The sequence below is a fragment of the Plecotus auritus genome (assembly GCF_963455305.1).
Source record: "Plecotus auritus genome assembly, chromosome: 8".
NCBI classification, from domain to species: domain Eukaryota; kingdom Metazoa; phylum Chordata; class Mammalia; order Chiroptera; family Vespertilionidae; genus Plecotus; species Plecotus auritus.
This window is the reverse complement of record NC_137782.1, coordinates 87,530,090-87,557,814: the sequence shown is the minus strand read 5'-3', so window position 1 is coordinate 87,557,814 and position 27,725 is coordinate 87,530,090. Positions and strand designations below refer to the sequence as shown.

The 27,725-nt window shown below is 48.5% G+C and overlaps 2 protein-coding genes across 4 annotated transcripts in view; one reads left to right on the top strand and one right to left on the bottom strand.

Annotated features, from left to right (window-relative positions):
- The first annotated feature begins 1,917 nt into the window (after positions 1-1,917).
- Positions 1,918-12,920, top strand: SPATA2 (spermatogenesis associated 2). The gene is made up of 3 exons (XM_080683381.1): positions 1,918-2,050; positions 8,176-8,619; positions 9,657-12,920. Exons 2-3 carry the CDS (start codon positions 8,284-8,286, stop codon positions 10,875-10,877), a joined length of 1,557 nt encoding a protein of 518 aa, XP_080539507.1. The 5' UTR covers positions 1,918-2,050; positions 8,176-8,283; the 3' UTR covers positions 10,878-12,920.
- SLC9A8 (solute carrier family 9 member A8) overlaps positions 8,558-27,725 on the bottom strand; it is an 86,649-nt gene continuing 67,481 nt past the window's right edge. For 2 of the 3 annotated variants that reach the window (XM_080683374.1, XM_080683375.1), the window contains 2 exons: positions 27,499-27,645; positions 21,296-26,515 (listed from right to left, as the gene is read on the bottom strand). In XM_080683374.1, coding sequence (XP_080539500.1) covers positions 26,408-26,515; positions 27,499-27,645 — 255 coding nt within the window. In that variant the 3' untranslated portion in view covers positions 21,296-26,407. Of the gene's footprint in view, positions 8,586-16,444; positions 16,660-21,295; positions 26,516-27,498; positions 27,646-27,725 lie in introns of those variants that run through there. The other variant, XR_013961380.1, reaches the window with a different exon arrangement.

Here is a 27,725-nt window from a genome sequence, read left to right as displayed (position 1 = left end):
GTACATAAAGTCCTTGAGTGATGCTCAGACAGCAACAGATATAGTAATCCCTGCTGTTTGAATAGCAAGAAGGTTGTTGGTTCTCCAAATACTTCCCCATGTATTATGTCATTGACTCCTGAGACAAGCCCACTGGCTTTAGCTGGTGACACCAAGGCTGAGAGAGAGAGAATCCTACAATTAAGGAATAACTATTGGGCACCTCATGATCAGGCTTGTTCAGAGCTCAGGGAAAACAGATGTATAAGGAGCTCCAGGTCTTGTGGGGGAGTCAGGTTTAAAAATGTAATCCACTGTGGTTAAGAGCTGAGATAAAATGATGAAAGACAGCCCAGTCCGAGTGATTAAAAAACACCACACCCTATGAGAGTGGACCTATGAACCAGGAAGTCACAGTTTGATTCCCAGTAAGGTCACATGCCAAGGTTTTGGGCTCCATTCCCAGTTGGGGGTGTGCAGGAGGCAGCTGATCAATGATTCTCTCATCATTGATGTTTCTATCTCTCACTCCCTCTCCTTCCTCTCTGATATCAATAAAAATATTTTTAAAAAATGATGACAGTGTTGTGGGGAACCAGAGGAAGGCTGGTCTTTGCCTGGAAAAATCAGGGAAAGCTTCCAGAAAGGCTGTGAGGACTGAGCTGGGAGCCAGAAAAACTAGGAAGGGATGAGGTGAGGGGAAGGACATTTACACGGTGGGAACAGCATATAGAGGCACGGAGGCCAGGAGAGTAGAAGAGCATGAGAAATGCAGGGAGCCAAGAGCATATTGGAGGAAGAGAACTTGGCATGGAGTGGGCTCTAGTCTTGAATAAATGTCTGGGATAAGTTAGAGAGAGAGAATGAACGGTTCAGTTGCAAATATGTTCAATAGTCTTGAGTATTTACTAGGCATTTTGCAAACACTAGAGATTCAGTGAGTGGTGAACCACAAAAACCGAGTCCTCAGGGAGCTTATGCGCAAGATGGTGGGTGGGAGCAAAGACAAACCCATGAAGTGACATAACAAGCCACCAATATCTATGCCAAGGTAGGCCAAGCCGCTACCACAGGTGCCTGGTGAAAAGTCAAAAAGCAATGAGGCAATATCTTGGTTTTCCCCAATGCTGACTTCCATTTAAGGAAATTGAGGGCAGAGAGAGGTAATTTCTTTTAACTTAACCAGGTTTAAAAAGAAAATATATTTAGATCTTTATGCCAACTATTGTAATAAGCGGTTTCCATATATGAACTCAATTCTCACATGAATTCCAGGAGACGGTACTATTACAATTCCATTTTACAGGTGAAAAAACTGAGGCGCGGGGAGGTTAAGTAACTTTCCCAAGGTCAGGCAGCTATGAAGTGGCAAAGGCAAAGCTGGGACCCCACTCTCAAGGACAGCCTGTAACATCAACATTCCTCTCTAGGCTGGATTCAGTCTCGCGCGATCCCGGCTTCTCTTGCTTCTTTAAGCCTGGGCATCTCCGCCTGTAAGAAGGAGGCGAGGGATCCAACTGTCAGCCTCTGCTCAGGCGCAGGCGAGAGCACAGCTCCGGGGCCATCTCCACGGTGGGCAAGTCCGGGAGGCGGAGGAGGCGGAGGCCGAGGGTCGCTCAGTCTGCTCTAGCAGCTCGGACTCCACCGCCCCGCTCCTCACCGGTTCCCATGACAACTCGGCTAGCTGCCATCCAGGGGCGGACGGCGTGCGTCACTTCCCGATCCGTTTATTTCCGGGTCCTGGCCCCAGCCGGGGTAGTGCCTTTCAGTCTCTAAAGTGAAATTCCGCCGTTTCTGTGCTCGCTCTTCTGCCTTCCGCTCCTTCCTCCGTTGCCCATGGGCATCGGCCTTTCCCGGCCCAGTGCGCAGCCGCAGCCCGGCCTCCCTTCGGACCTGCCTCCGAGGAACGTCATTTCCTGGCCGATTGTTTCCGGGTCGCCGCTGGCCCCGGGGTACTGGTCTCGAGCCCCTGCAGCCGCCTGGAGCGGCTAGAGCTCACCCGGCCTGGTCCGGCGGCGCCCGTGGCTCTTTCTCGCTTCCCTCGGCCGGGCGTCTTCGGGGCAGTGGCGGGGTAAGTGCGGGGACCGCGACGGAAACAGCCTCTGGGGTTTTCCCAGGCGGAGGGAGCGTTCGTCTCGGCGTCCTGGGAGCGGGGTCCCCTCACGCACGGCGGGAATGCCGGGCGGGCCCGCCTTTTCGGCACCCCGGGGCCCAGCTTGTCTTCAGGATCCCTGATCCCCCAAGGACTGCTCGGCAGACACCTAGGACCAGACATGGGTGGCTCAGGGCAGTCAGGAGGAACACCCCCTCGCTGGCATCCAACCAAGGAGGAGGACATCCCAATTCCACCGTGAGGCAGTGACGGCGCAGTGGTCCTCAGCCCAATTTTTGGCGGCTCACTTGGGTTTGTACTCACTGTGTGACCTTGGACAAGTCACTGAATCTTCTGAGCCCCAGTTGCCCAATTAATTAGTTAACTGGGAGTGAGCTTGCCTGTTAGGACTGTACTAGGGGTGAAATAAGCTAATGCTTGTGAAGCACCATCTCTGGCATACAGCAGGCGTCGCATGAATGATAGCTGCTGTCAATTCATTCACAGGTCCGTGGGGAGGCCCCGAGTTTGGGTCTAGGATTTTTTTTTTTTATACCACTGACGTGGCCTTCCAAGGTTACCAGGCTGGGAATAACCGCCGCCAGCTTCTGTCCCTTGCAGGGAGGGGAAACTGCTTCCTCCAGAGCCCCTCAGAGAGGCAGCTGCCGTTAGGGAAGCCCGATTTCAGCACCGCCGGGGTTATTTTCAGAGGTTGGGAAGGCCTCTGTCTCTGATTTTTCTCTGGAATCTGGTTGGGGTGTGGGGACCCTCTGGTCTTTAACAGCCAGTGGAAGCTGTCTAGGATATGTCCCCAGAGCCTCGGGCTTGGAAATGAGTGCAAAGGAGTGGGGTGAGGAGGTGAAAGGGTTGAACTGCTCTGGCCTCGCTGCTGCTAGGAGGCTGAGGGAAGTCTAAGCCCGCTGAAGCTGGACCAGAGATCTGTAAACCTGTGGACTGGGGCAATGCTGGGACCCAAATAGCTCCTGCTGTTCAGGGAGGGGGCGCCTTCCTATGCAGCTTGGGGAATGTTTCTGCTTGAATGGGCCAGCTGAGGTAAAGCCAAGCTAATGCTTTGCTTACCAGAATCATTTCAGTTCCATTCAGTGGGGTTTTAAACAGATTAACTTTTCCTTTGTGATGTTTAAAAAATAATAATTAAAAAGCCGCCGCCTCCCTGACTGCAATATCTATCTCTTCACTGATTTGCTTTTCACAAGAGGCCCAGGTTGTGCCCCTTTTGAAAAGCAAACCAGTGAAGTGCTGACCAAGCCTTTTGGCTCTGAGCACCTGCCTGACTTTGTTAGGGATGTTCAGTGCCTATTTTTTATTTTTTTCCGCCAGACTGGCACGTCTTGGCTTTCCAGTCCTTGGGTTGCCTGGAGAAATTAACAGCTTCTGTCACTGTGCTGTGTGGTCTGTAACCACACTGTTTTTGCAGTGAGCGTGTTTTCGGTTCTTGCAGAGTGTTGGAAATAAATTGCTGGTTCTATGCTCGGAAAAGACACCTGCTATGACCAGCTATAATGCAGCCTGTATTCTCAGAAAATGTAATCAGGACGGATGATGTCAGCTGCTTCACCACTGGCCAGTCTCTGGCCAGCCTCTTCCCTTGGCCCTTGAGCTTACATCATAGAGCTTCCAGCCCCATTCTGTGTGGGAAGATGTGAATTTTGCTACTACAGGAATTTTGGAACTCAACTCTGCTCTCCCTGCCATAGGGCCTTCTAGCTTAGCTGAGCCCTTTCAAGTAGAGCTGTCCAGCAGACCCAGCTGACAGCTTTGCTTAAAAGCAGTGCAGCTGAGAGCTTGAGCCAGGATTTTGGCATCAGATGAAGGTTCAGATCTCAGATCCACTTCTTAGCTAGCCTTGTGACTTAGGACAAGTGACGTGGCTTCTCTGAGCCTCAGTTTCCTCTTTAACCTTGGGGCTGTCCTGTGGATTTCATTGAATTACATTGAGCTTCATCAGAGGGCCCTTATATACTAATCGCTTGGTGAATGGTATTAATTTTAACAATAAATGAGACAAATGGGAAAAAGCACAGGTGTCAGGATTGGCCAACTCAAATTCAAATAAAATGCAGCTTTGATTTGAAGCTCTGTTGGGCAGATTGTTTAATGACTTGGTTTCCTCATAGCATTATTACATGGTTTAGACGTGATGATGCAGTTGAAGCGGAAAGCCCAATGCTTAGCACATAGGACCTCAACAGTTGTTCGTTTCCTTCTCTCCTTTCCTTAATTATCATTTAGCATTCATTGTCTTTCACCTTTTTTCTCACTACCTAGGTTGGTTCAAGATTCTTAGATGGGTTCTCATACTTGACTTTAGGATTTTGAGTACCAACTAGGCTATTTGGATCCCTTTTCCTTGTTTATTGTTTGCTAGCAACAAACAGGGTGTGGATGTGGTGTGATTACAGAGCAGCAGACGCAGAGCTTGAGGGTGGCTGACTTTGTAAAAAAAAATAAAAATAAGAGCCCTAGCTGGTTTAGCTCAGTGGATAGAGCGTCGGCCTGTGGACTGAAGGGTCTTGGGTTCAATTCTGATCAAGGGCATATGCCTGGGTTGCGGGCTAGATCCTCAGTGGGGGGGCGTGCAGGAGGCAGCTGATCAATGATTCTCTCTCATCATTGATGTTTCTATCTCTCTCCCCTCTCCCTTCCTCTCTGAAATCAATAAAAATATTTAAAAAAATAAATAAAAATAAATCATCTTCTAAGGCAGTGGTTCTCAACCTTTTTAATACTGCTACCCTTTAATACAGTTCCTCATGTTGTGGTGACCCCCAACCATAAAATTATTTTTATTTTTTTTAAAATATATTTTATTGATATTTTACAGAGAGGAAGGGAGAGGGATAGAAAGCTAGAAACATCGATGAGAGAGAAACATCGATCAGCTGCCTGCTGCACACCTCCCACTGGGGATGTGCCCGCAACCAAGGTACATGCCCTTGACCGGAATCGAACCCGGACCCTTCAGTCCGCAGGCCGACGCTCTATCCACTGAGCCAAACCGGTTTCGGCCATAAAATTATTTTTGTTGCTACTTCATAAACGTAATTTTGCTACTGTTATGGATCGTATTATAAATATCTCTGTTTTCCAATGGTCTTAGGCGACCCACAGGTTGAGAACCGCTACTGTTACGATTCATTAACAGTAGCAAAATTACAGTTATGAAGTAGCAACGAAAATAATTTTATGGTTGGGGGTCACCACAACATGAGGAACTGTATTAAAGGGTCGCGGCATTAAAAAGGTTGAGAACCACTACTTTTTTTTTTTTTTTTTTTAAATATATTTTATTGATTTTTTACAGAGAGGAAGGGAGAGGGATAGAGAGTTAGAAACATCGATGAGAGAGAAACATCGATCAGCTGCCTCCTGCACACCCCCTACTGGGGACGTGCCCGCAACCAAGGTACATGCCCCTGACTGGAATCGAACCTGGGACCTTTCAGTCCGCAGGCTGACGCTCTATCCACTGAGCCAAACCGGTTTTGGCGAGAACCACTATTCTAAGGGCTCAAGGTTGACTTTCTTGGATGAAAACTCACAGCAGTGTTTAGGAGGCTAGATGTCCCTCTGTTCAAATTGTTCTCAGGTACCGACAAGCAGTCCTTGGGGCCAGAGGCAGGATGGAAGCTTTCCTTAAATAAATAAAAAGTGACAAATGCATGTGGGTTTCTATTAGCAAGGACAGTGATGTCTTCTCTCAGGTTGCAATACAATTTTGTTTTCCAAGAGAACACACATAGTTTGATACTAGACAGTAAAGTCTTTCAACTAGAATTGAGGGCAGGACTATGTCTTCTCAACTGCTGTCCCCTATTGTTCCTACCACCTGGTATCCACCCACACTGCCTCCAGCCCAGGGCCTGGCACAAGGTAGGTGCTTCGTAAATTCTTGATGAACTCAGGAATCATGGGGTGGTGGGAGCACCACAGGCTCCAAGTCAGAAGGTCAGGCTTGGATTCTTGAGTCCACCTTTTTCTAACCCTGAGCTACTTAGAGCACATCCTGTCACGGAGCCTATGCTCCTTCTCTCTCCAGTTGATCGCCAGGATTCTTGGGAGAGCTAAAGAAACTAAGGCATCATGATTGCTTACATCCTTTGCATCGTTCATTTAACCTGTTTTATCAAACATTTACTAAGTGCCAGGCTTTGTGTTAGGCAACATGGTGAACAAAACAGATGTATTGCCTTTGTGGAGTTTACTGGGTAATGGGGGAGACAAAGAGAGGAAGTTAGTAAATGAATAAATAAGGTTGATAATTTCAGATAGTGATTATCCCAGGATGAGTGGGTAAAGAAGGACTAGGAAGGTGGGAGTTACTGAGCTGGGGTTGTCAGGGACGGCTGCTATTTGAGCTGAAGCCTGAATGAGAGAGCCAGCTATGGGAAGAGTCAGAGGAAGAAGATGCAAAGGAACATGTGCCAAGGTCCTGAGATAGAAAGGAGCTTGCTGTATTTGAGGAGCAGATAGGTCATGTGGGTGGAACTTGAGGGAAGGGAGAGACTGCTATGAGAGGTGAGCAGGGGTCTGACCATGTAGAGCCTTTGACCTTGGTCAGGGGGTCGAATGCCATTTCCACTGCTAGGAGCCTCCTTCACTCAGACAGCAGGTATTTCTAAAGCACATGCCCTGCTCCCTGTACCCATGGAGCTGTGGTCAGGACAGGCAGGGCAGGTGAGTGTGAAAATGCACATCTATCCTGTCAGATTTGTCCCACTCTGATCTTAACTTCCTGAGAAAGCTTGGCATCTTGGGGGGTATAGCACCTTCAGACACAGGAATGGCTGCTTGTCTATCAAGGACTTCTTTTTAGCCAGCATACTGATTGCATACAATCCTCCCACCAACTCTGGACTCTGGATACAATTTTTTTCAGATGAGAAAACAGAGAGGTTGAGTAATTTGCCAAAGTAACCTAGAAAAGCAGACCCAGGATTCACACCCAGGAAGCCTTGCTTTGGAATCTGTTTGTCACTCCGTGCCATGTTGCCCACCCCTGGCCCTGGCAATATCCCTCAATAAATCCAATTTGCTCCCAGCATTGTGGCATCAAGAATATTGCTGGATCTGTAAATGTGCTACTAACGGGTGGCCAAGCAGACAGCAAGAGCGTATAAATTGTGTGTGTCCCAGCTCAGAACATTCTATCCTCTCCCAGCGGAACTGTAACTGCTCTTAAGGTAAAGGGGAATGCAGGCCATCACAGGCAGTTATAAGCACTCTCAGCGGCCAGCAGCCAGCAGCCAGCGTGGTCTCTTTTTAAAATTGCAAACAGGATTATGTCCCACTTCCCCTTGCTTTGAACTCTTCAGGCAGGTGCTTCACAGGGCTCTTGGAATAAATATAAAATTCCTAACGTGCTTTTTGAGGCCTTGGGGAATGGGATGCTGCATTTGCCTGCAGCTTCATCTCCCCTCCTCTCACTGCTACTGCTGCAGCCACACTGTAGGTATCCTTCTCTTCATAGCCAAGCTCTTTCCTTCCTGCCTCAGGAAAGCAGGGTGTGGTGGTTACAGGCATGGACTTTGGAACCAGATTGCCAGGTCTCTCATCTCAGATCTGTTTCTGAATAGTTTTGTAACTTTCAACAAGTTTCTTAGTGTCTCTAAGTCTTGGTTTTTACATCTGTAAGATGGGGATAACAGTAGTATCTCTCTCCGAGGGTTGTTTGAGAAGACAGAATGTGTTAGTACAGATAGGTACCTGGCACGCAGTAAGCACAGATAGTGTTAGCTCAGGGCCTTTCTCCCTTCCGACACCTCTGCTGTGACACCCTTCATCCACCTCTTTGCCTGGCCCACTCATCTTTTGGGTCTGTCACTGCCTCAGGAGGATTTTTTAACATGACTCCTCCCCACAAAACCAGGTTATGTGTCCCTAATATTTTTCATTTGTGAGCTCACCTGTGAGCATGTAGTACATGTTTAGTAAATGTGCTGAATGAAGGAGCAAAATGGGGCCCAGGGCTGGTGGTGCCCACTGTACCTTGGGCCAGTTCTGTGTTTTGTTTTGCACAGCAGCCACAGCTGATATGTGGACCATTGCAAGGGATGACCTGCTTCTTGTTCTTCCCCTTCCAGAACACTTCGCTGGTCCAGGCGGGCAACATGTTAGTGCTTCTAGCCATGTCCCTGCCTCTAACCCAGAGGCCATGGAGGAGATAAGGTAGCCCCTCATCCCTGGATCTGATGGGGAAGCCCAGTTCAATGGATACAAAATACAAGGATGACTTATTTCGGAAGTATGTGCAGTACCATGAGGGCAAAGTGGACGCCACCCCCAGCAAGCAGCGGCCTGGCAATGATGAGTACCTGCGGGTGGCAGCCTCGACCTTGCTCAGCCTGCACAAGGTGGATCCCTTTTATCGATTCCAGCTGATCCAGTTCTATGAGGTGGTGGAGAGCTCCTTGCGCGCGCTGAGCTCCTCCAGCCTGAGGGCTTTGCACTGCGCCTTCAGTGTGCTGGAAACGGTGGGTGTCAACCTCTTTCTCTACCCATGGAAGAAGGAATTCAGAAGCATTAAGGTAAGGTCTAAGGTAGGGCCCTCCACACTGGTCTTCCTTCTGCTTTCTTGTCCCTTCCAGTCCGTCTTGCGAGGGCTTGTGCTAGTTTGATCACATCCCTCCTCTGCTTGCAGACTCCCCTGTTTCCCACCGCCTTTGAGGTAACAACCAGAATTACCCCCATGGCTTCTCACCTTGCCTGTCTGTTTAACGTTGTCTCTTAACTGGGTCCCCACCCCTGGCAGCTCACATCTGCTGCTGGGAGGTTAGAAAGGCAGGCAGCACCCAGGTTGTGTGGAACCTTGAGGCCCAGGGCGGAGGGCCTGGATTTATCCTAAGTGGATTGGAAAGCAAGGCGGTGCCAGGATCAGTTTACATTTGAAGAGAATCATCTGGCTGGTGTATGGGCAGTAGACTGTATGGGCAAGAGTGAGACAGGGAGACCAATTAGGAGGCTGCTGTAGAGGTCCAGTAGTAACAGAGGAGTGAGGAGGATGAATCTAGGAGAGAATTCTGAATCATTCTGAAGGTGTGATGGCTCAGAAGGGTTTTCACTAAGTCAGGTTCTTAAGTCTGATATAGAGGGTTGGGCAAGAGTAGATTTGTGAGAATGTGAAACACAAGAGTTTATTCTGGTATTATTTTCCACATGAACAATTTAAAACCTACTTTTGCCCCACCTATATTCTTCAGACCTTTTAGAAATGCCAGCAAGGACTATTCTCATTGCTCCTCTGGCTCTGCTTCTGATCCTCGTTCCTTACCAAGTTTGCCCTGCTCCTCACAGGGAATAGTGCTGTGGTGCCCTGAGTAGAAAGCTAACTGAAGGCTTTGTCCCCTGTGCTTAAGATAGTAGTGCGCCATTTCCCTCACACCAGGGCGCTGAGTTGTTGGTAAGCATTAGCCTCTGTCTCCTGTAGTGAGAAGCTATTGGGATCACTCCCTTCCCTTCCTGTGGTTTCCTGCTTCCAGTTCAGACTTGGATGTGCTGCGCTTTGAGGCAGTCTCCCTTGTGTGTCAGAGAGAAAGTCCCGCCTCTTTGTCCCCCTTCCTTCTAGACCTACACGGGCCCCTTCGTTTATTATGTCAAGTCCACGTTACTGGAAGATGACATCCGAACCATCCTGAATTACATGGGCTACGTGCCTGAGTTGGGGACTGTGTACAAGCTCACAGAATTGGTGGAGACCCTGCAGGTGAAGATGGTCTCCTTTGAACTCTTTCTGGCCAAGGTGGAGTGTGAGCAGATGCTGGAAATCCACTCCCAAGTCAAGGACAAAGGCTACTCTGAGCTGGACGTGGTAAACGAGCGCAAGAGCAGTGCAGAGGATGTGCGGGGCTGCTCCAACGCCCTGCGGCGGCGGGCTGAGGCCCGGGAGCACCTACCTGCTTCAATGGCTCGAGTGGCGCTCCAGAAGTCGGCCAGCGAGCGTGGGGCCAAGGACTACTACAAGCCGCGTGTGACCAAACTCTCGAGGTCAGTGGATGCCTACGACAGCTACTGGGAGAGTCAGAGCCGGAAGCCACCCCTGAAGACCTCTCTGAGCCTGCGGAAGGAGCCTGTGGCGGCAGAGGTAGGGGATGACCTCAAGGATGAGATCATCCGCCCATCACCCTCGCTCCTGACTATGTCCAGCTCCCCCCATGGCAGCCCTGATGACCTTCCATCTTCCTCCCCCAGCAATGGCCTTGGCCTGCTGCGTGGCACGTATTTCTCTGCTCAGGATGATGTGGATCTCTACACGGACTCAGAACCTAGGGCAGCATACCGGAGGCAGGATGCCCTGCGACCGGATGTGTGGTTGGTCAGGAACGATGCCCATCCTCTCTACCACAAGCACTCCCCCCCCACCAAAGAGTCCACCCTATCCAAGTGCCAAAACTGCGGCCTGTCCTGTAGCTCCTCCCTCTGCCAGCGCTGTGGCAGCCTGCTCCCCTGTCCCCCAGCCTCCAAGCCCAGCACCTTCCCCAGCAAGTCCTCCACCCATGACAGCCTGGCCCATGGGTCATCTCTGAGGGAGAAGTATGTGGGCCAGACTCAGCTGGCGCACCTCCACTCAAAATCCAAGTCGTCCACTACAGCCACCTCCCGCTGTGGCTTCTGTAATCGCCCAGGTGCCACCAACACCTGCACCCAGTGTTCGAAAGTTTCCTGTGATGCCTGCCTCAATGCCTACCATTATGACCCCTGCTGTAAAAAAAGTGAGCTGCACAAGTTCATGCCCAACAACCAGCTGAACTACAAATCCACCCAGTTCTCCCATCTCGTGTATAGATAAACTGGGCCTTGCACCTCCCTGCTACAAGGGCTACATCACTGATCTTTCTGGTTTCATGGGGAAGAAGTGTTAATGCATTGATCTGGGAAGCAGAGAACTGCACTTGACCCTGTAGGTGCCGGGGATCTGGGTCAGCTGCACCATGTGGGAGTTCACTTAGTAACTAACACATTTCAGCTGATGGCTGCTTTGTCGCCTGACAAGGGAGAGGGTGGCACTTCCATTCAGATTCATTTTTGCTAATCTCTCCATTCCCCCCCACCCCTTAAAAAAAAAAGAAAGAGGATTTTTATCTCTGGGACTCTTGCCACATCTACCCTTCCCACCACAAAGCCAACTTGGACTGGGAAGGGCCCTCCAGGTCACTTCCTGGATTGGTGAGTTAGAGGCCTGTTGGCTTGTGAAATGAGCCCTCCTGCCACACTGGGCCTCTTCCAATGGCTCATCCCCTTTGCCACCCCTTCCCCAAATACAGTATTAACTGAATGTCATCTTGTGGCTACCACAGCTCAGTTCAGCCCATGGCGTTTGTGAACTTTGCTCCAACCTATTGAAGTGTGGACCTTCAACAGCAGGACTGACTCCCCCTTTCTGTTGTTTGCACATGTCCCTCTTACTGTACTGTAAATAGGTAATTTTTGAAGTTTATTTTTAAATAAATACTCAACTTGCTGTGCATTTCAAAGTGGTTAAAACATTATGTAGCTATTTATAAAAATGCCCGGGTTCTTTAGTCTTCCAAGAGAGTATCTCATGCCCTTCTGTGATGTGTCCTCCACTCACTGCAGTGAAGTAGAGCAGAGAGTGTGGGGGCAGAGGATGCACAGAGACAGTATCCTTGAGTCGGTGGAGAACCACTGTCTTCCCTACAATAAATCTCTATACACCTACCTCCAGTGTGCACTTTGGGGATTAGTGCGGGCCAGGAGGTCGGTGCACCTGCAGACTGTGATAACCTAGTGACAAGTCAGGAACCTCACCTGCGGATCTACAGCCTGGTCTTTGCCACTTGCTGAGTGTGAACCTTGCACTCCAAACTTCTTCAGTCTTGCTTCAGAAGGAAACCTCATTTGGGATTTCCATCACCCCTCCATCTCAGTCCTCTTCTCTTCACCTGTTTCCAGGACTCTGCAACATTTGCGATATTTTTGCACTAAAAGTGGGCAGGAGTTGGCGTGCACCCATCAACAGGTGTCTCTGGAGATTGTCAGCTGAGCCTAAGCACTTCCAAACCCGAAGGCCCTTTAAACTCCTCATGTGAATGACTGACCCCTAGATTTTCCTTTTGGGGTGCAGAGCAGGAGTGGGGCAAGAGTTTGAAAATAAAACTGGTTCCTTGTGAAATAATATATTCTAGCCATAAATGTTTGTGATGTACAGAATGTTATAGGAATTACATTCAGTGGGTTTTCTGGTGGAAGGAGGTATTCAGCTCTTGAACAAATTTAAATCTGGCTGAATGCTGAGGCCACTGTGAATTTGCTGGTGTTCTTCCAACTCAGTTGAGTGATTTTAAGGTTTTTCAAATCTTCTATGGCTTTTTTATATATCTAGTAGATCAGATACAGATATTCAATGTGTATGTAAAGCTGAATTTCAACCAACTTTATTACTAAGACCACCCCTTTCTGGGGCATTCATCTTTGATGTTCTTCCTTTCCACATTTCAGAAGTGTTAATGCCTGTCCCACTCCTGAGAGCTCTAGTTTTCTAGTTTTCCATTTCCAGATCACTCCAGCACTACAGTAACTCTTAACCAGCCATGATGCCACGTAACTTATGCAGTGGACAAAAGCAGGAATGGCTAACTTGTTCTCAGAGAGAAAGTCCAGTATTTGTATCATCACGGAAATACCGTGTTCATGGACTGGAACAGGAACTGCTCTGACCATGCTCCTCCTTGGTGTGTGTCTTACTGTATGAAGTTGCTGTGAGTGAGAAAGTTAATTATATGCTAATTTAAAAATGCAGATGTTTTGCATTTGATTTCTACCCAGAGTTGAAATGTTGAGAGATGATTAAAAAAAAATAAAGTGTCTTCCATTATTAAATAAAGTCTTTGTGGTTTTATGTCGCTCTTCCCTGCTGCTTTGAAGTTTGAGTGCTCAATTTCCCCCCCTCAAGCTGTAGTTAGTTCTTTAGTAACATTTTCTTCTCCATGAAACTGACAAATAATAAGAGCCAGCATTTGAGTGCTTATACTGTGAGCTAGGCACTTTATATGCTGAGACTTTACATGCTAGATCGTATATAATAGTCTCAACACTCCTATAAGATTACAGATGGGGAAACAGGTGTACAGAGTTCAGCCATGTTGCCCAGGAGAAATTACTGTTGGTGGTGACTGACAGGCATTAAATAATATTTGAAGGATGGAATGAAAAAAATTCAATTTTTAATTCTTTCGATCCATTTAAATGCCTCAAGGAGGAAGTCAGTTTAATGCTAGCTTGTCTTTAACAAAGAGAAAGCAGGCGTCAGGCTCAGAGCCTTTGGCAGAATCTTAGCTAGGTTTTCAGTTACCTTCTTTTTAGTATAGGCGTACTGGTTTTCCATCTACAGCAATGATAGGAGATTTCTTTAAAAATAAATTTGTATTTTTTAAAAAAATGACGGTTGACTCAAAAACAAAATATATGGCAAAAATCTTAAGGATGGTATATGAGCAGCGGTTATTTGGGATGACCTGTGCCCACGATGCTGATCCCACTGCTGGGTTGGCCCCACACGGTGGCTCAGTTGCAGGGGAAGAGACTGAACAGGTTTCTCCATTTCAGGCGCTGGCTGAACAAATATCCAGGCCTTGGGCTATATCAAGGCCCAGGTGCTGGGTTTGGTTTTAGCTATAGCATAGGAAATGGCGCCCACCATCCTGGCTGCGAGGAGCAGCAGCTTCCTAGAGGTGAACACCCAGCCTGGGAGAGCAAAGGAAGCCAGGCACTTGCTTCTGCATCCAAAGTGGAGCAGAGACTTTCAGCAGATTGCTTAATTTGTATATGTAAATGACAAGCATATTTAAACATCATCAGGCCCACCAGATGTACATTAGCTCTGCTGCCAGCTCTGAGCACCCATCTGTGGCACCCACATGCCTGTACCAGTGTCAGAGGGGTGAGAGCTGCAGCAAATTGAACCCTGATCTCCATTCACCCCTTCTCCCTTGATAATGGAAGCCCTGATTTTCAGACATGGCCATCCAGAATAAAAACGGCCTTTTTCAGCCTCTCCTGCAGCCAGGCGTGGCTATGTAACTGTCTGGTCCCTGGGATACAAAAGTGCTTTGTGTGGCTTCTAAGATGTCCTTCCTACCCTGCTCCTCCTCCCTGGCTGGAGAGGCCATGCTGGCTGGAATGGAGCAGCCACATGAAACTCAGGTGGAAGCCAAATGAAGAAGTAGCTGGAAGGGTTGGGTCCCGGATGCTATTATCTTTCTTAAACCACATTTTTTCCACTTGCTCTTTTAAAAAACCTTTTAATTTACAAAAGAAGTATAATGAACCTCCATGTGCATTGAACTCAGCTTTAGCGGTTCAACAGTTTCCAAGTTGTATCCAACCTGGTTTCCTCTCTACCTGTCCATCCACATCCCCACCCCTGAATTCCTTTGAAGCAAATCCCAGACATCTATTTCACTTGTGACTATTCCAGTATGTGTATCTAAAAGATAAGGACTTTTAAAATGCAGTACCATTATATCTAAAATTTTATAGCAATTCCTTTATAGTGACGAATATCTAGTCACTGTTCCCATGTCTAGTTGTCTTATAAATCCACTAGAGGCCCGGAGCACAAAATTCGTGCATGGGGCAGGGGGTCCCCTCAGCCCAGCCTGCACCCTTTCCAATCTGGGATCCCTCTCACCATCCGGACTGCTGGCTCCTAACTGCTCACCTGCCTGCCCGCCTGATGGCCCCTTACTGCCCCCCTTGCCAATCTGATCACCCCTAACTGCCTCTGCCTGCCGGCCTGATCACCCTGCCCCCGCCCCCCGCTGGCCTGGTCGCCTCTCACTGCCCCCCCCCCACCAGCCTGATCGCCCCCAACTGCCCCCCCTGCCGGCCTGGTTACCCCTCACTGCCCCCCTCTGCCAGCCTGGTCACCCCTCACTGCCCCTCCCCCTGCTGGCCTGGTTGCCCCTCTTTGCCTCCCCTGCTGGCCTGGTTGCCCCATGCAGCCTGCTGTTCAGTCATTTGGTCATCCCTCACTAACCCCCCTGCCGGCCTGGTTGCCCCATGCAGCTTGCTTTTCAGTCATTACTGTGAGGGTGTCCTGACCAATTTGCATATTACCCTTTTATTAGTATAGATACTTTAAAAACAGTTTGGCCCAGCCGGCGTGGCTTAGTGGTTGAGCATCCACTATGAACTAGGAGGTTACCATTCGATTCCTAGTTGTCAGGGCATTTGACCAGGTTGTGGGCTCGGTCCCCAGTATGGGGCATGCAGGAGGCAGCTGATCAGTGATTCTCTCTCATCATTGATGTTTCCTATCTGTCTCTCCCTCTCCCTTCCTCTCTAAAATTAATAAAAATATATCTATATAATAAAAACCTAAGCGACCATTATGGTGGAATGACAAGAACGACCAGTCACTATGATGCACATTGACCACCAGAGGGCAGACACTCAATGCAGGAGCTGCCCCCTGGTGATCAGTGTGCTCCCACAGCAGGAGTGCCGCTCAGCCAGAAGCCAGGCTCGCGGCTGGCGAGTGCAGTGGCAGTGGAGGGAGCCTCTCCCGCCTCCAAGGCAGCGCTAAGGAGCAGTGAGCTGAGTGGTAAGGAGCAATGAGCAGGCAGGTGGTAAGGAGCGAGGGGTCCCGGACTGTGAGAGGATGTCCGCCTGCCGGCTTAGGCCCACTCCCTGTAGGGAGTGGGCCTAAGCCGGCAGGTGGATATCCCCAAGGGCTCCCAGACTGCAAGAGGGCACAGGCTGAGCTGAGGGACCCTCCTCCGAATTTTGTGCACCGGGCCTCTAGTTAAAAAAAAAAGTTTGTATCAGGTCCAAATAAGGTCTCTACATTGCAATTTGTGGATAGCTCTTTATTAAAAAATTTTTTTTTGTTGATTTCAGATTGGGAGAGGGAGAGAGATAGAAACATCAATGATAAGAATCACTGATTGGCTGCCTCCTGCATGCCCCCCACCGGGGATCGAGGCCACAAGCCGGGCATGTGCCCTTGACTAGAATCGAACCCGGGACCCTTCAGTCCACAGCTCTATCCACTGAGCCAAACCAGCTAGGGCTGGTGGATAGCCCTTTAAATCACAGTTACTCTATAAAATGTCCCTATAGAGTACAGGGGCCCCATCTTTCTCTTAGCCTTGAAATGTATTTGTTGAAGAAACCAGAATGTCCTTTAGAGTTTGCCAGAGTCTACATTTTGCTTATTGCAGCCCCTGCTGTTCCTATGTTCTCTCAATTTCCTGAAAATTGGTAGTTGGCTCTTCTTTCTTTCCAATCCCTTACTGATTACAACAGTAGAAAAATAAACATTTCTTATGAGTCAGGGCTGATGCTTCATATAAGGGGTGAGAGGAAACAACTTAAGGCCTGGGTGGAACTTACTGCATAAATAAGGTCTGAGCCCCGGACAGGCTGGGGGTGGGTCCAGGTTCTCGGATGGGCAGGTCTTCACTGGCAACACATTTCAGGTGCCATGTGAGGAGGCAGAGGTTGAAGGTGACAGAGGCCTCAAGGCAGTCTTGGGACTCCTTCTTTGGGGCCTTCTGGCGACAAAGTCAGTGGCAGAGGTCGTCCCAGGGGTTGGGTCCTGCTGTAGGCTGAGCCGAGAAAAAAACCTGGAGCTCAAGAGTGGCTGTGGCATAACCTGCAAAGAGGTTGATCCAGGACACCCCCCAGGGACAAGTCAGCCCAAGGACCTTCAGCAGTAAGTTTAGCCCCCAGGGCCACAGGGTGCTCTCACATCTGCAGCTGCCTCAGGTCCTTGGTTCTAGAGAAGAGGCGAGAGATGCAGCTCCAGTCATTCAGCGAGAGCAAATCTTCCAAGCTTTCACTGGCCTTCTTGAAGGCTTCCAGTTCCCACGGTAACACAGATTGGAACCCCTCCTGGTTATGGTGAGCTAGGAAGTAGGGACAGGGCCTGCTCTGGCCAAGCCCAGCACCAGGACCCAAGCTGGTAGCCATAGCTAAATCTCAAGTGCTTCCCCAGCCACATGGCTCTGCTTTTAGCCAGGCTCATTGGGCAGTCCCAACTGATGTAAGTGAAAAAGTAAATGGCCCGGCCAGTGTGGGTCAATGGTTGAGCATCAACCCATAAACTAAGAGGTTGCTGGTTTGATCCCTACCAGGGCACATGCCTGGGTTGTGGGCTTGATCCCCAGTAGGGGGCATGCAGAAGGCACCCAATCCATGATTCTCATCAGTGTTTCTATCTTTCTATCCTTCCCCCTCCCTCTCTCTCTAAAAGAAATAAAACTTTTTTTTTTTTAGAAAAAGCAAGTGGAGCCCTAACCGGTTTGGCTCAGTGGATAGAGCGTCGGCCTGCGGACTGAAGGGTCCCGGGTTCGATTCCAGTCAGGGGCATGTACCTTGGTTGCGGGCACATCCCCAGTAGGAGGTGTGCAGGAGGCAGCTGATCGATGTTTCTCTCTCATCGATGTTTCTAACTCTCTATCCCTCTCCCTTCCTCTCTGTAAAAAAGCAATAAAATATATTTAAAAAAAAAAAAGAAAAAAAAAAAAAGAAAAAGCAAGTGGAAATTGGCATCTCTAGTTTAACTGAGACGTCATGAATGGGTGGGGCCAGGTGAGCCTGGACCTGTGCCAAGAATGGAAGAGAAACGAAAATTTAATCACAGGGGATAGCCTGGTTTCTGAGAAGCCCCTGTTTCTGGAGAATCTCCAGTTTAGGACTCTCTGTGGCCTTCAGCTAGCTGACTTTAGAAAGCCCCTGATTGAGGCTGAGGCAGGTGGAGGGATAGGAAACTGGAGGACTCCCATAGTGGGGAAGGAACTGGGGTATCTGGGTGACGCTGCCTGTGCAGCAGAGAATTGTTTTTTTAATTTTTTTTTTCAGATTACCCAATTGTTCATGTGTAGAAAGTAACTGATATTTATGTGTTGATTTTTAATCCTGCAACTTGGCTGAATTCATGTATTCTTTTTTTGTAGAATCTTTAGGACTTTCTACATATAAAATCATGTCATCTGAGGATATAATTTTACTTCTTTGCAATTTGGATGACTTTTATTTCTTTTTCTTGCCTAATTGCTCTGGCTAGGAGTGGCGAGAGTGGGCACCTCACCTTGTTCCTGATCTTAAAAGCTTTCAGTCTTTCATCATTGAGTATGATGTTAGCTGTGGCACATACATTTTCACATATAGCCTTTATTATGTTGAGGTAATTTCCTTCTATTTCTAGTTTGTTGAGTATTTTTATCATGAAAGTGTATTAAATTTTGTCAGATGTTTTTCTGCATCACTTTGTCCTTTATTCTGTTAATGTGGTATATCACATGGTAGTTGACTTTGAGCATGCTCAGATTTGGGTTTGAACCATTTGGTAAGAATACTTAATAGATGCTGTTTATTTCATCAGGAGGCACATGTTGCCCCATTCTCTCCCTTTGGGATATTAACAACTTAGATCCATGATTTAATTGGACGTTGCAAAATGGGGATATTCCAATTCTGGTGTTCCTTCTTTGGCAACTAGAATACTATAAAAAGAGACTTCCCTGTGTTGATGTGAATCTACACGTGATAAAATTGCATAGAACTAAACACATACACACAGGAGAACATGTAAAACTGGTGTAGTTTGAACAAGGTCTATGGATGGCAAGTTCCTGATTGTGATATTGTACTGGGGGAAACTGAGTGCAGGGGTCATGGGACCTTTCTGTACTATTTTTTAAAATTTATTTTTTAAATTAAAGAATCTTCCCTCCTTTACTATTTGGCTACCAGTGGTATAGGAAAGGCAGGGCAAATGCTTAATTCTTTCCTTTTAGTTTTACCTAGAATAATGAGTTGATGCCTTTGAATCCCCCAAGAGTGACTAATTTTTAATTATTATGAACTCGTTGATTTCAGTATATTTTGTGTTTCAGTGCATTATTTTTATTGATACTCAAATTCCCATCTCCTCCCCCTTTTTTTGTTAATTCTTATCCGAGGATATTTTTCCATTGATTTTTAGAAAGAATGGAAGAGAGGGGGAGAGACAGAGAGAAAGGAACATCAATGTGAGACACATTGATTGGTATGTGTCCTTGACCGGAATCAAACCTGTGACTCTTTAGTCCACTGAGCCAAACTGGCTAGGGCTCAAATTCCCATCTTTAGCCAGTAGGAACCTCCTCAAGCTGACTCCTGCATCTAGACATGACCCTGAAATCTCTGATTGCTTCCTATCTGGTATGAGAGGGTGCTTCAGGTTCATCTTGTACATGTCCTGCCCAAGTCCTGGAATCAGATGTTTCTTCAAAGAGCCCTGAGTCCTTTCACTGTGCAATGACATTTGGAGACCATATTCTGAGCACTCGGGGCTGAATGCCACTGGGTTGGTCACTGTTTCTAGGTGTTTTCAATGGGCAGAGGTAAGAATAGGTTGACAATTTAAAAACAACAACATACAAGACCATATTTATACTTTAAATTAGAATTCAGGACCACAGAGTTTTCACTTAACCTCATGTCTTTTTCTCCCCACGCTAAGAATCCTGGTTCTCAAAGACTCCAGGGAAGCCACTACTAATTTTGATTTTGTCACCAAGGATTAAAGCTAATCCTGATTGATGTGAGGGCATCATGGGCCTGGGATGGTCCTTGGAGTGTCTGTTATTCCCAGAGCTGGGGCAAAGGACTGAAGTCAGAGAGCATGAGGAGCATTTGCAAGTTTGCACATATGCTGAACTGGTTGCTCACTGCTCTATTAGGAAATGAAAAATCAGGGACACAGGTGAAGCCAGGGTGGGTAAAATGTGGTTTAAATGCAGTTCCTCACTCCCCCGCCCCACCCCAGAGGGCCCAGGGTCCTGGTGTTGACCTTTCTTCACACTTCTGCTAAGTTGTCCGCATCCCTGAGTACCACTGTTCCACAGCATTGTTCTGCATGGTTTTGTATGTACTTCCTATCCTGCATTCTTCCGCAGCTTGTTTTTTTTTTTTTTTTAAATATATTTTATTGATATTTTACAGAGAGGAAGGGAGAGGGATAGAGAGCTAGAAACATCGATGAGAGAGAAACATCGATCAGCTGCCTCCTGCACACCTCCCACTGGGGATGTGCCCGCAACCAAGGTACATGCCCTTGACCGGAATCGAACCCGGGACCCTTCAGTCCGTAGGCCGACGCTCTATCCACTGAGCCAAACCGGTTTCGGCCCGCAGCTTGTTTTGAGCTGCAGATTGAGTCTGAGATTTATCTGTTAGTATCTTCATTCTGGTTTTGTACATTTGTCCATCCATTCTTAACTGCTGTATAGTATTCCACTACATTACTGTGTCACAGTTTATCCATTCTCCTAGAGACAATCATTTAGCTTGTGTACAACATCTTGCTATTACAGATATTCTTGTAGGTGTCTCCTAATGCATGAATAGGTAAGAGGCCTGGCCAGTGTGGCTCAGCTGATTGGAGCATCATCCTGTACATCAAAAGGCTGCAGGTTCAATCCCCAGTCAGGGCACATACCCAGGTTGTGGGTTCATTCCCGGATCGGGGTGCATATGGGAGTCAACCAATCGATGCTTCTCTCTCACATCAATGTTTCTACCTCCCTCTCCCTTCCTCTTTCTCTAAAATCTATACATAAAAGCCTAAGTGACCGAACGACCGGTCAACTGGTTGCTATGACGTGCACTGACCACCAGGGGACAAATGCTCAACACACAGGATTGGGCTCCCTCCTGTCTGGATTGGGCCTGTGGGGATGGGGCCAAAACTCGCTATCCGACATTCCCTGAGGGGTCCCAGATTGTGAGAGGGCACAGGCCAGGCTGAGGGACCCCACCGGTGCACGAATCCATGCACCAGGCCTGTAGTCAATAATAAAAAGTGCTGGCTGGTTTGTCTCAGTGGATAGAGTGTTGTCCTACAGACTTAAGTGTCTTGGGTTCGATTCCAGTCAAGGGCATGTACCTTGGTTGCAGGCTCGATCCCTGCCTGGTCAGGGTGCATATTGGAGGCAACCAATCAATGTGTCTCTCTCACATCCATGCTTCTCTCGCTTTGTCTCCCCTTCCCTTCCACTCTCTCAAAGGAAAAGTATCCTAGGGTGAGAATTAGCAACAACGAAAAATAAAGAAAGAGAAAAAGAATTTCTCTAGGGTAGGCAAACTTGTTTTGTAAATGACCAGAGAGTGAATATTTTCAGCTTTGTGAGCTAAGAGGCAAAAAAAAAAAAAAAAAAGTAGGTACTTATATAATTAGAGAAAACAAGTTTTAAAAAATTCAAAACTTTATTTATGGACATTGAAATTTGAATTTCATGTCATAAAATGTTATCATTTTTTGGAAAAAAATTTTCAAACCATTTGAAACTGCTGTGTCAAAGCACGGGAGGGACTTCCAGGCTTCTGATAGGTGTCCCCATATCGTCCTCCAAAAAGATTGAACCAGCTGGCCCTCCCATCAGCAAGTAGGAGTTCACTTTGCCACAGTGTAAACCAACCACATTTTTGTGGCCCCCCCCCTTTTTTTGGGGGGGGGTAAGCAAAGCCCTATTTTCTTCCCCATTTGCATCAGGGCATCACCTGAAAACTGCCTGTGTGCAGAGGGCTGCTGGTCCCTTCTGTCCCCAGGACCAGGCTGATGCTAAAGTCCCCAGGTCCCCCATCACTGACCCATCTTCCTATCCACAATCTGAAGCCCATCAAGAAGAGCAGCAAATCATTTCTCAGGAACCAGGACCTAACAAATGCCCCTCACAGTTTACATGGGGGACGACAAAAGAATAAGCCTGACCTTCCAAGTGGTCCTTAAAATAAATAACAAATCCTTCATTTTGACAATGAAAATTGCTTTAAAAAAATTACAAGATTCTGCCCTGGCTGGGTGGCTCGGTTGGTTGGAGCATCGTCCCAATACCCGAGGGTTGCGGATTTGACCCCTGGTCAGGGCACATACAGGAGTCAACCAATGAGTACATGAATGGGTGGAACATTCGAAAGATCAATCTTTCTCTCAAACTAAAACCCCACATGCTTCTGACTCACCTTGAGGACAAATCAAGCTTTGCAGGAGCTGTATTTGGAGAAAACGTTAAAGCCTTTGATAAACCAGAAACCTCACAGCTGTCCAGCAAGTAAGGAGACTTCCCTGGCTGGTGTGCCCCGTTCCTTAGAGCAGGGCTGGGACTGTGGGAAGTGAGCACCAGGAATATGCTAACAGGCTCTTCCATGTGGCTGAAGGCCCACAGGTGACCTGCATATCCCCATCATCCCCGCAACCGCCCTCAAGCACTAAGCTCTCTCTCACCCTGACTTTAGGCAGGTCCTGCAGAGCAGCCTGGGAGGACACCAACTCCCGTTAAGAAAGGCTACGTTTTTTTTTCTGTCTGGGATAATGCTGGCTGGGATGGGAAAGGATGAAAAACAGGATGGGCCAGTGGGATAACTGGATCAGAGGAAATTAGAAAGTCTTCCTTCTTTTGACACATGGCCAGTGAAGTCCCTGAATATCCAACTCCAGCCCTAGCCAGTGCGGCTCCGTTGGCTGGAGTATTGTCCCGTGCACCAAAGGTCTCGGGTTTAATTCTCTCCCTCTCCCTCTCGCTTCCTCTTTCTCTAGGATTAAGGAAAAACATATATTTGGGTGAGGATTAAAAAAAACCAAACTTAACTCCATTTGTGTGAGAAATGGCAGGAGCCTAAATGGAAGGGGGAGTGGCTACTTTTCCCCTTTAGGCCTTTACTCTGATTGTGGTGTTTTCATTGCAAACATATGGCCTGGGGCCTCAGGAACTGGGCTCCTGGTTGAACAACTTCTTAATGATTCTGGCTGCTATATCAGGAACATTTCAGATTTGATTTTCTACTCAACCAGCAGGAGAAACATATGCCTGCATTCTAGAGGGAATGGGGGAAGGATCTCTTTTTTTATTTTTTCATTTAAAGTTCTGGTCAATGGCAGAGCATTGCTGCTGAGAGATTCCTTCTCACACTTGAATCTGGGACCAGTTCTAAGAACAGATCCACCCCAAGCCAGGCCTGCAACTTGATGGCCATGACTTGGCTGAGGAGAAGCTGGCCACCACCCTGACTTTCCCACCAAAGCAGAAGTGGGATCCTGTCCGTGGCTACCCCACTGAGGACTTTGCCAAATGTGTGGGCACCCGTGGGAATGTGGAACTGAGACCTTATAGGCCAAGTCTTGCCGATGGCATATTTGATGTGGGTTTTAAGGAGAGAAGGATGCCCACTCACCAATCTTTCTGCATTCCACTCACACAAAGGAATCTGCAGGCAAATCACGGCCTGTCTGGGCTGACTTGGGGGAGTCAGGCTGCCAACATTCTGGGCCAGGCATTGCCCCTTGGCCTCCAAACAACCAGGGTTTGGTCAACATTCCCACTGTGAAAAGAGGTGGCTGACCTGGGGGTGGGAGATCTCAGTTTTGCCTCTAGGCCGAGGGTCTGAGCATCAGACTATGGAACTGAGCCACCTTCTGCCTGGCCCTGGCCCAGGCCAGCCCAAGCTTGATCTCTGGAGACCTAGGAAAAGCCAGCTCCTTTCCTCAGCTCCACAGGGCAGGCATGTCTTCTGAATTTTCTGGCTAAACGGCCAGCTTCCCCAAAGGCACTCACTGACTTCACAGCCTTCACCTCACTCTAAAGTTTACCTTTTCTACGTGCTATATATAGCTTTCCTGTCCATGGCCTAGACCCGTGGTTGGCAAACTGCGGCTTGCGAGCCACATGCGGCTCTTTGGCCCCTTGAGTGTGGCTCTTCCACAAAATACTACAGCCTGGGCGAGTCTATTTTGAAGAAGGGGCGTTAGAAGAAGTTTAAATTTAAAAAATTTGGCTCTCAAAAGAAATTTCAATCGTTGTACTGTTGATATTTGGCTCTGTTGACTAATGAGTTTGCCGACCACGGGCCTAGATGTAAAAGAAAATAAATATGCAAGAAGTCAAAGTTATGCTGGATTTTTTAAATCTAGACATTTATTACACCAAATAATATAATTATTAGATACGCTAAAGGTAGACAGAAGCAATTTTTTATTCTCAGGCAAAGACATTAGAAAAACCCACCAGAAAAATGCCTCTATGGGCGTTTGCCTGTTCCAAAGATGACCAGCCAGCCAGCCAGACTGCTGAGGAACAGAGGAGGCCCACAGGAGATCCAGACCAGTGCTGGGACCTGCCAGGAAAGGTGCCCCATACCCCATAGCCAAGCCTTGGGGACCATCCACCAAGTCCCCCACGTACTTCTCTACCACAGTGTCATTTTCAGGTCTCAGCTAAAAGTGGGAGGCCAGGCAGGACCTGGTGGCAAGGAGCAGTCTGAATTGAAAAGAACCTGTTTTCATTGCTTACTCTATAAAAAAATTTTATGTTCCTGGCAAGATATTGAGTTTGCAATGCAACTTCCACCTCTGAGATCAGACCCTGAGTTTTAGGGCAGGAAGTAAATTACTTGTGAGTTGGGAAATGAGAGAACAATATGATCCCTGCCTATCCCCCCACCTCATCTGGACTAAGGTCTCTCCCTCTTTGACCTCTTCTCTTACTTTTCCACTAAAAGGAAATAAGAAAACTATGCACATATTACTCCTCCAGTGGGAGTATCAGGTGGAGTAAAAGAATCCTGTTTGGCTCAAATTATTGGGTTAAGGGGGGAAATTACAAAAACAAAAATGATCATATTTTAGCTCTATAAAGTACAAATTTACTTTTCATGCATAAAAAAGACACCGCGTGCTTCCTGCCTGACTGGCCTTACAACTTACACTTCTGGGGAAAGGGAAGGCATTAGGGAAGGGGCCTGGCCTTGTGGGCTGGACATGAGTCCTGAAGGGTCCCAAGGTCAGTCCTTCCTGAAATCCAGTCATGCTGCCTGAGGCAGAAGAGATGGACACATATTTGCTGCCAGCCAGGGCCCATGCTGGCCCACTGGGTCCCCACAGAGAACCAAGCACATGCACATGATGCATTAAATCACCCAGAGGGTGCTAAGTCCCAGCTCCAGCTAGGACCCTGAGCCACATGTGGGAATGCCAAAACAGCCCATAGATGGGCAACGGCAAGCAGGTACGAGGCTTGTTAAATTAGGGCAGGTGAGGCGCGGATGTGAGAGTCACTAACTCCTTATCATCTGGACATGATTGGCAACTCCTTGCCCTCAGAGGCCTGGGGGTGTGTATGAGAGAGAGTGTAAGCACTCTGTGACAGAATGGGAGGAACAGATCCTGGGGTCCCAGTGGCTGCTTGGGGATTTTAGGTGGGGATCGGATGCATGTGAATGCAGGCCACTGGGGAGGGGGTGGCAGGCTCTGGCCCGTCTCCATGCTTGGGCGAACTGGCACCCTGGCATGGAGGACAAGTGGGACCCCAAACAGTAGAGACTTGGGAAGAGGAAATGCTGATTAGCTGTGAAGGTGGCAGCAAGTAAACGGTGGGCAGACCCCATGGAGCCCAAGAAAAGGGGCCTCTGGACACATAAGGACACTGAGTAGGGAATCAAGGTGAGGGACGTGACTGCTAGGCTCTCACCACTTTGTTCAAGTGCATGAATTTAAACTAAATTCAGAAGTTGCTGGCCTGCCTAAGCACTGTACCGCTAGATTTGTCCAGTAGAGGGTGCTCTGACACCACAAAATAGGCTCACTCACCCCAAAACCAGGGATGCAGCTTCCAAAGGGGCTCCAAAGAAAGGCCTGTGCCTACGTGCTGGTTACCAGTGTAAACATTCACAGTATTTCCAGAGAAGGGAGTGGCTGCCTGTCACCCAGGGAGACAGCCTTTGAGGTGCCAGTCAGAGGTAAAGAAGAAAAAGGTCAGTTTTTCTCTCTCAGGGTGTGCAAGCAACATCACAAAGGGGAGTGTGAGGTTTTCAAGGTTTCTGGACCTGCCACGTAGTTCAGAACTGTTGATGCTGAGGCCCAAGGCACCTTGATGATAATAAGGAAACTGGCAGCTGGCTCCTCGCCCTGCCCGCCCCTAGGGTCATGATGATGGCGTTAGTTGGGAATGGCAGAAACTGCAAACCAGCATTCCCCCGAGGACACCCAGTCACAGCAGCTTCCACAACAGGATTTCTCCTCCCAGGCACCTGGGCTGGACAGATGACTGTTTGCCTTGGCTGCAGAAGCAAAAGGAAACATTTACCTGCACAGGTTTCCATCTAATCTGCAGGCTGGGAGTGATGCTGTGAGCAGAGGTCTGGCTGGGTGAGGAGTGGGAGATGACATGTTTCAGAAGAAGCCAGCTGGCCTGGATGGCCTGGGTAAAGAAGGCAGCACCTTGGCTCTTTCATCTTCCTGAAGAGGCTGCCAAATGCACGCACCTCAGGGGCCCTTGTTGGGTGTCCATCCCGGGGATGTGGGGAGGCCCTGCTCAGTCACAGCAGCTCCTGCTCCTCGTCCTCAGAGCCAGAGGGGCCCTGGCGCACCTCCTCGTACCACTTGTTGGTGAGGGTTTTCATCTGGATGCGCCCGTGGTGGAGGTCCTGAGGCAGAATACAAGCAACCCAGTGGGTCAGGGTCAAGGAAAGGAGAGGAGCTGCTTTGTACCTCGTGTGTGTGTGTGTGTGTGTGTGTGTGTGTGTGTGTGTAGGGGAGGAGGGGATAGGAGGCAGGGTACAGAGCCATAAGCAATTTCAATGTGTTAAGTAACTGAGCTGGGGTTCTTCTTTGTGGGGGTGGAGATAACAGGAGGTGTCACTCAGAAACAGGAGGACTAGGAGGCAGGATGGCATGATGTTAAAAAACAGTGGCTCTGGAATCAGACACACTCGGGCTCTACTCCCAGCTTTGCCTTGCACTGGTTGTGTGACCTCAGGGGGCTACCTTACCTCTCTGGGCCTCAGCTTCCCCAGCTGTCAAGTGGGATAACAGCTGCATCTGCTGCATGGGTTGTTGGGAGAATGAACCGAAGCAATCGTGAACACCATTTGGTGTGGCGCCTGGCTGGTAGTAAGAGCTTAAGTATAGCATCGTGACTATCAGAGGAGGGAAATGGGGATTGGAGACAAAGGGGGGCTACAGCCAGGAGAACCACACCCCAAAGGCCTGCATGGGGCTGGATGACTGGTTCAACAAAGTAAGTTCAAGCTGGTCCCCATTAGACTGCCTGTTACCCAGAGATTGGCAATGCTGAAAGGATGGAACAAGAGTCTGAGCCTTGGGACATTGCCTGCGGCCCTGGCATGTCTGAAATTCCTCAGCTCAGATTCAGTAGCTGATCAATGCCCTGAGTCTTATCATCCAGGAAAAGCAAACTGTGTTAGCAAGTCTATTATTAAACTAGCACTAAATCCGGTAGCAAAGGAAAAACAGCAGATGGGATCCTGGGAAGGAGAGCCAAGTGGGAGGAGGCGGCCTGGCTGCCTCTCCCCAACACAGCATGTGGGCCTTCCCTTTCCCCCACTCTTGGCCTCTGAGGGAGGAAGGCAAGGGACCCCTGGCCATGTGGCCCTGGCCTGTGTCCCACCTCCTGGGTCAGCCGCCGTGTGAAGAAGGGGTTCAGGTACTTGACATCCAACCACAGGAAGCCTTTGAGGTCCTGCCGCCTGATGTAGTGGGCTTCATACTCCTCCTCGGTGAGCTCCGACAAGTGCTCCGACTCCACTGTGTTGCCCTGAGGGGGAAGGAAGGCAGCTGAGGGTTGGTAGATGGGCTGACATCTTCCTGGAAGCCCCCACACCACCCAGCCTACCT

Coding starts and splice junctions, on each gene's coding strand:
- SPATA2 (XM_080683381.1), top strand. CDS start 8,284: ATGGGGAAGCCCAGTTCAATGGATACAAAATACAAGGATGACTTATTT. Junction 8,620..9,656: donor AGGAATTCAGAAGCATTAAG/GTAAGGTCTAAG, acceptor CCTTCCTTCTAG/ACCTACACGGGCCCCTTCGT.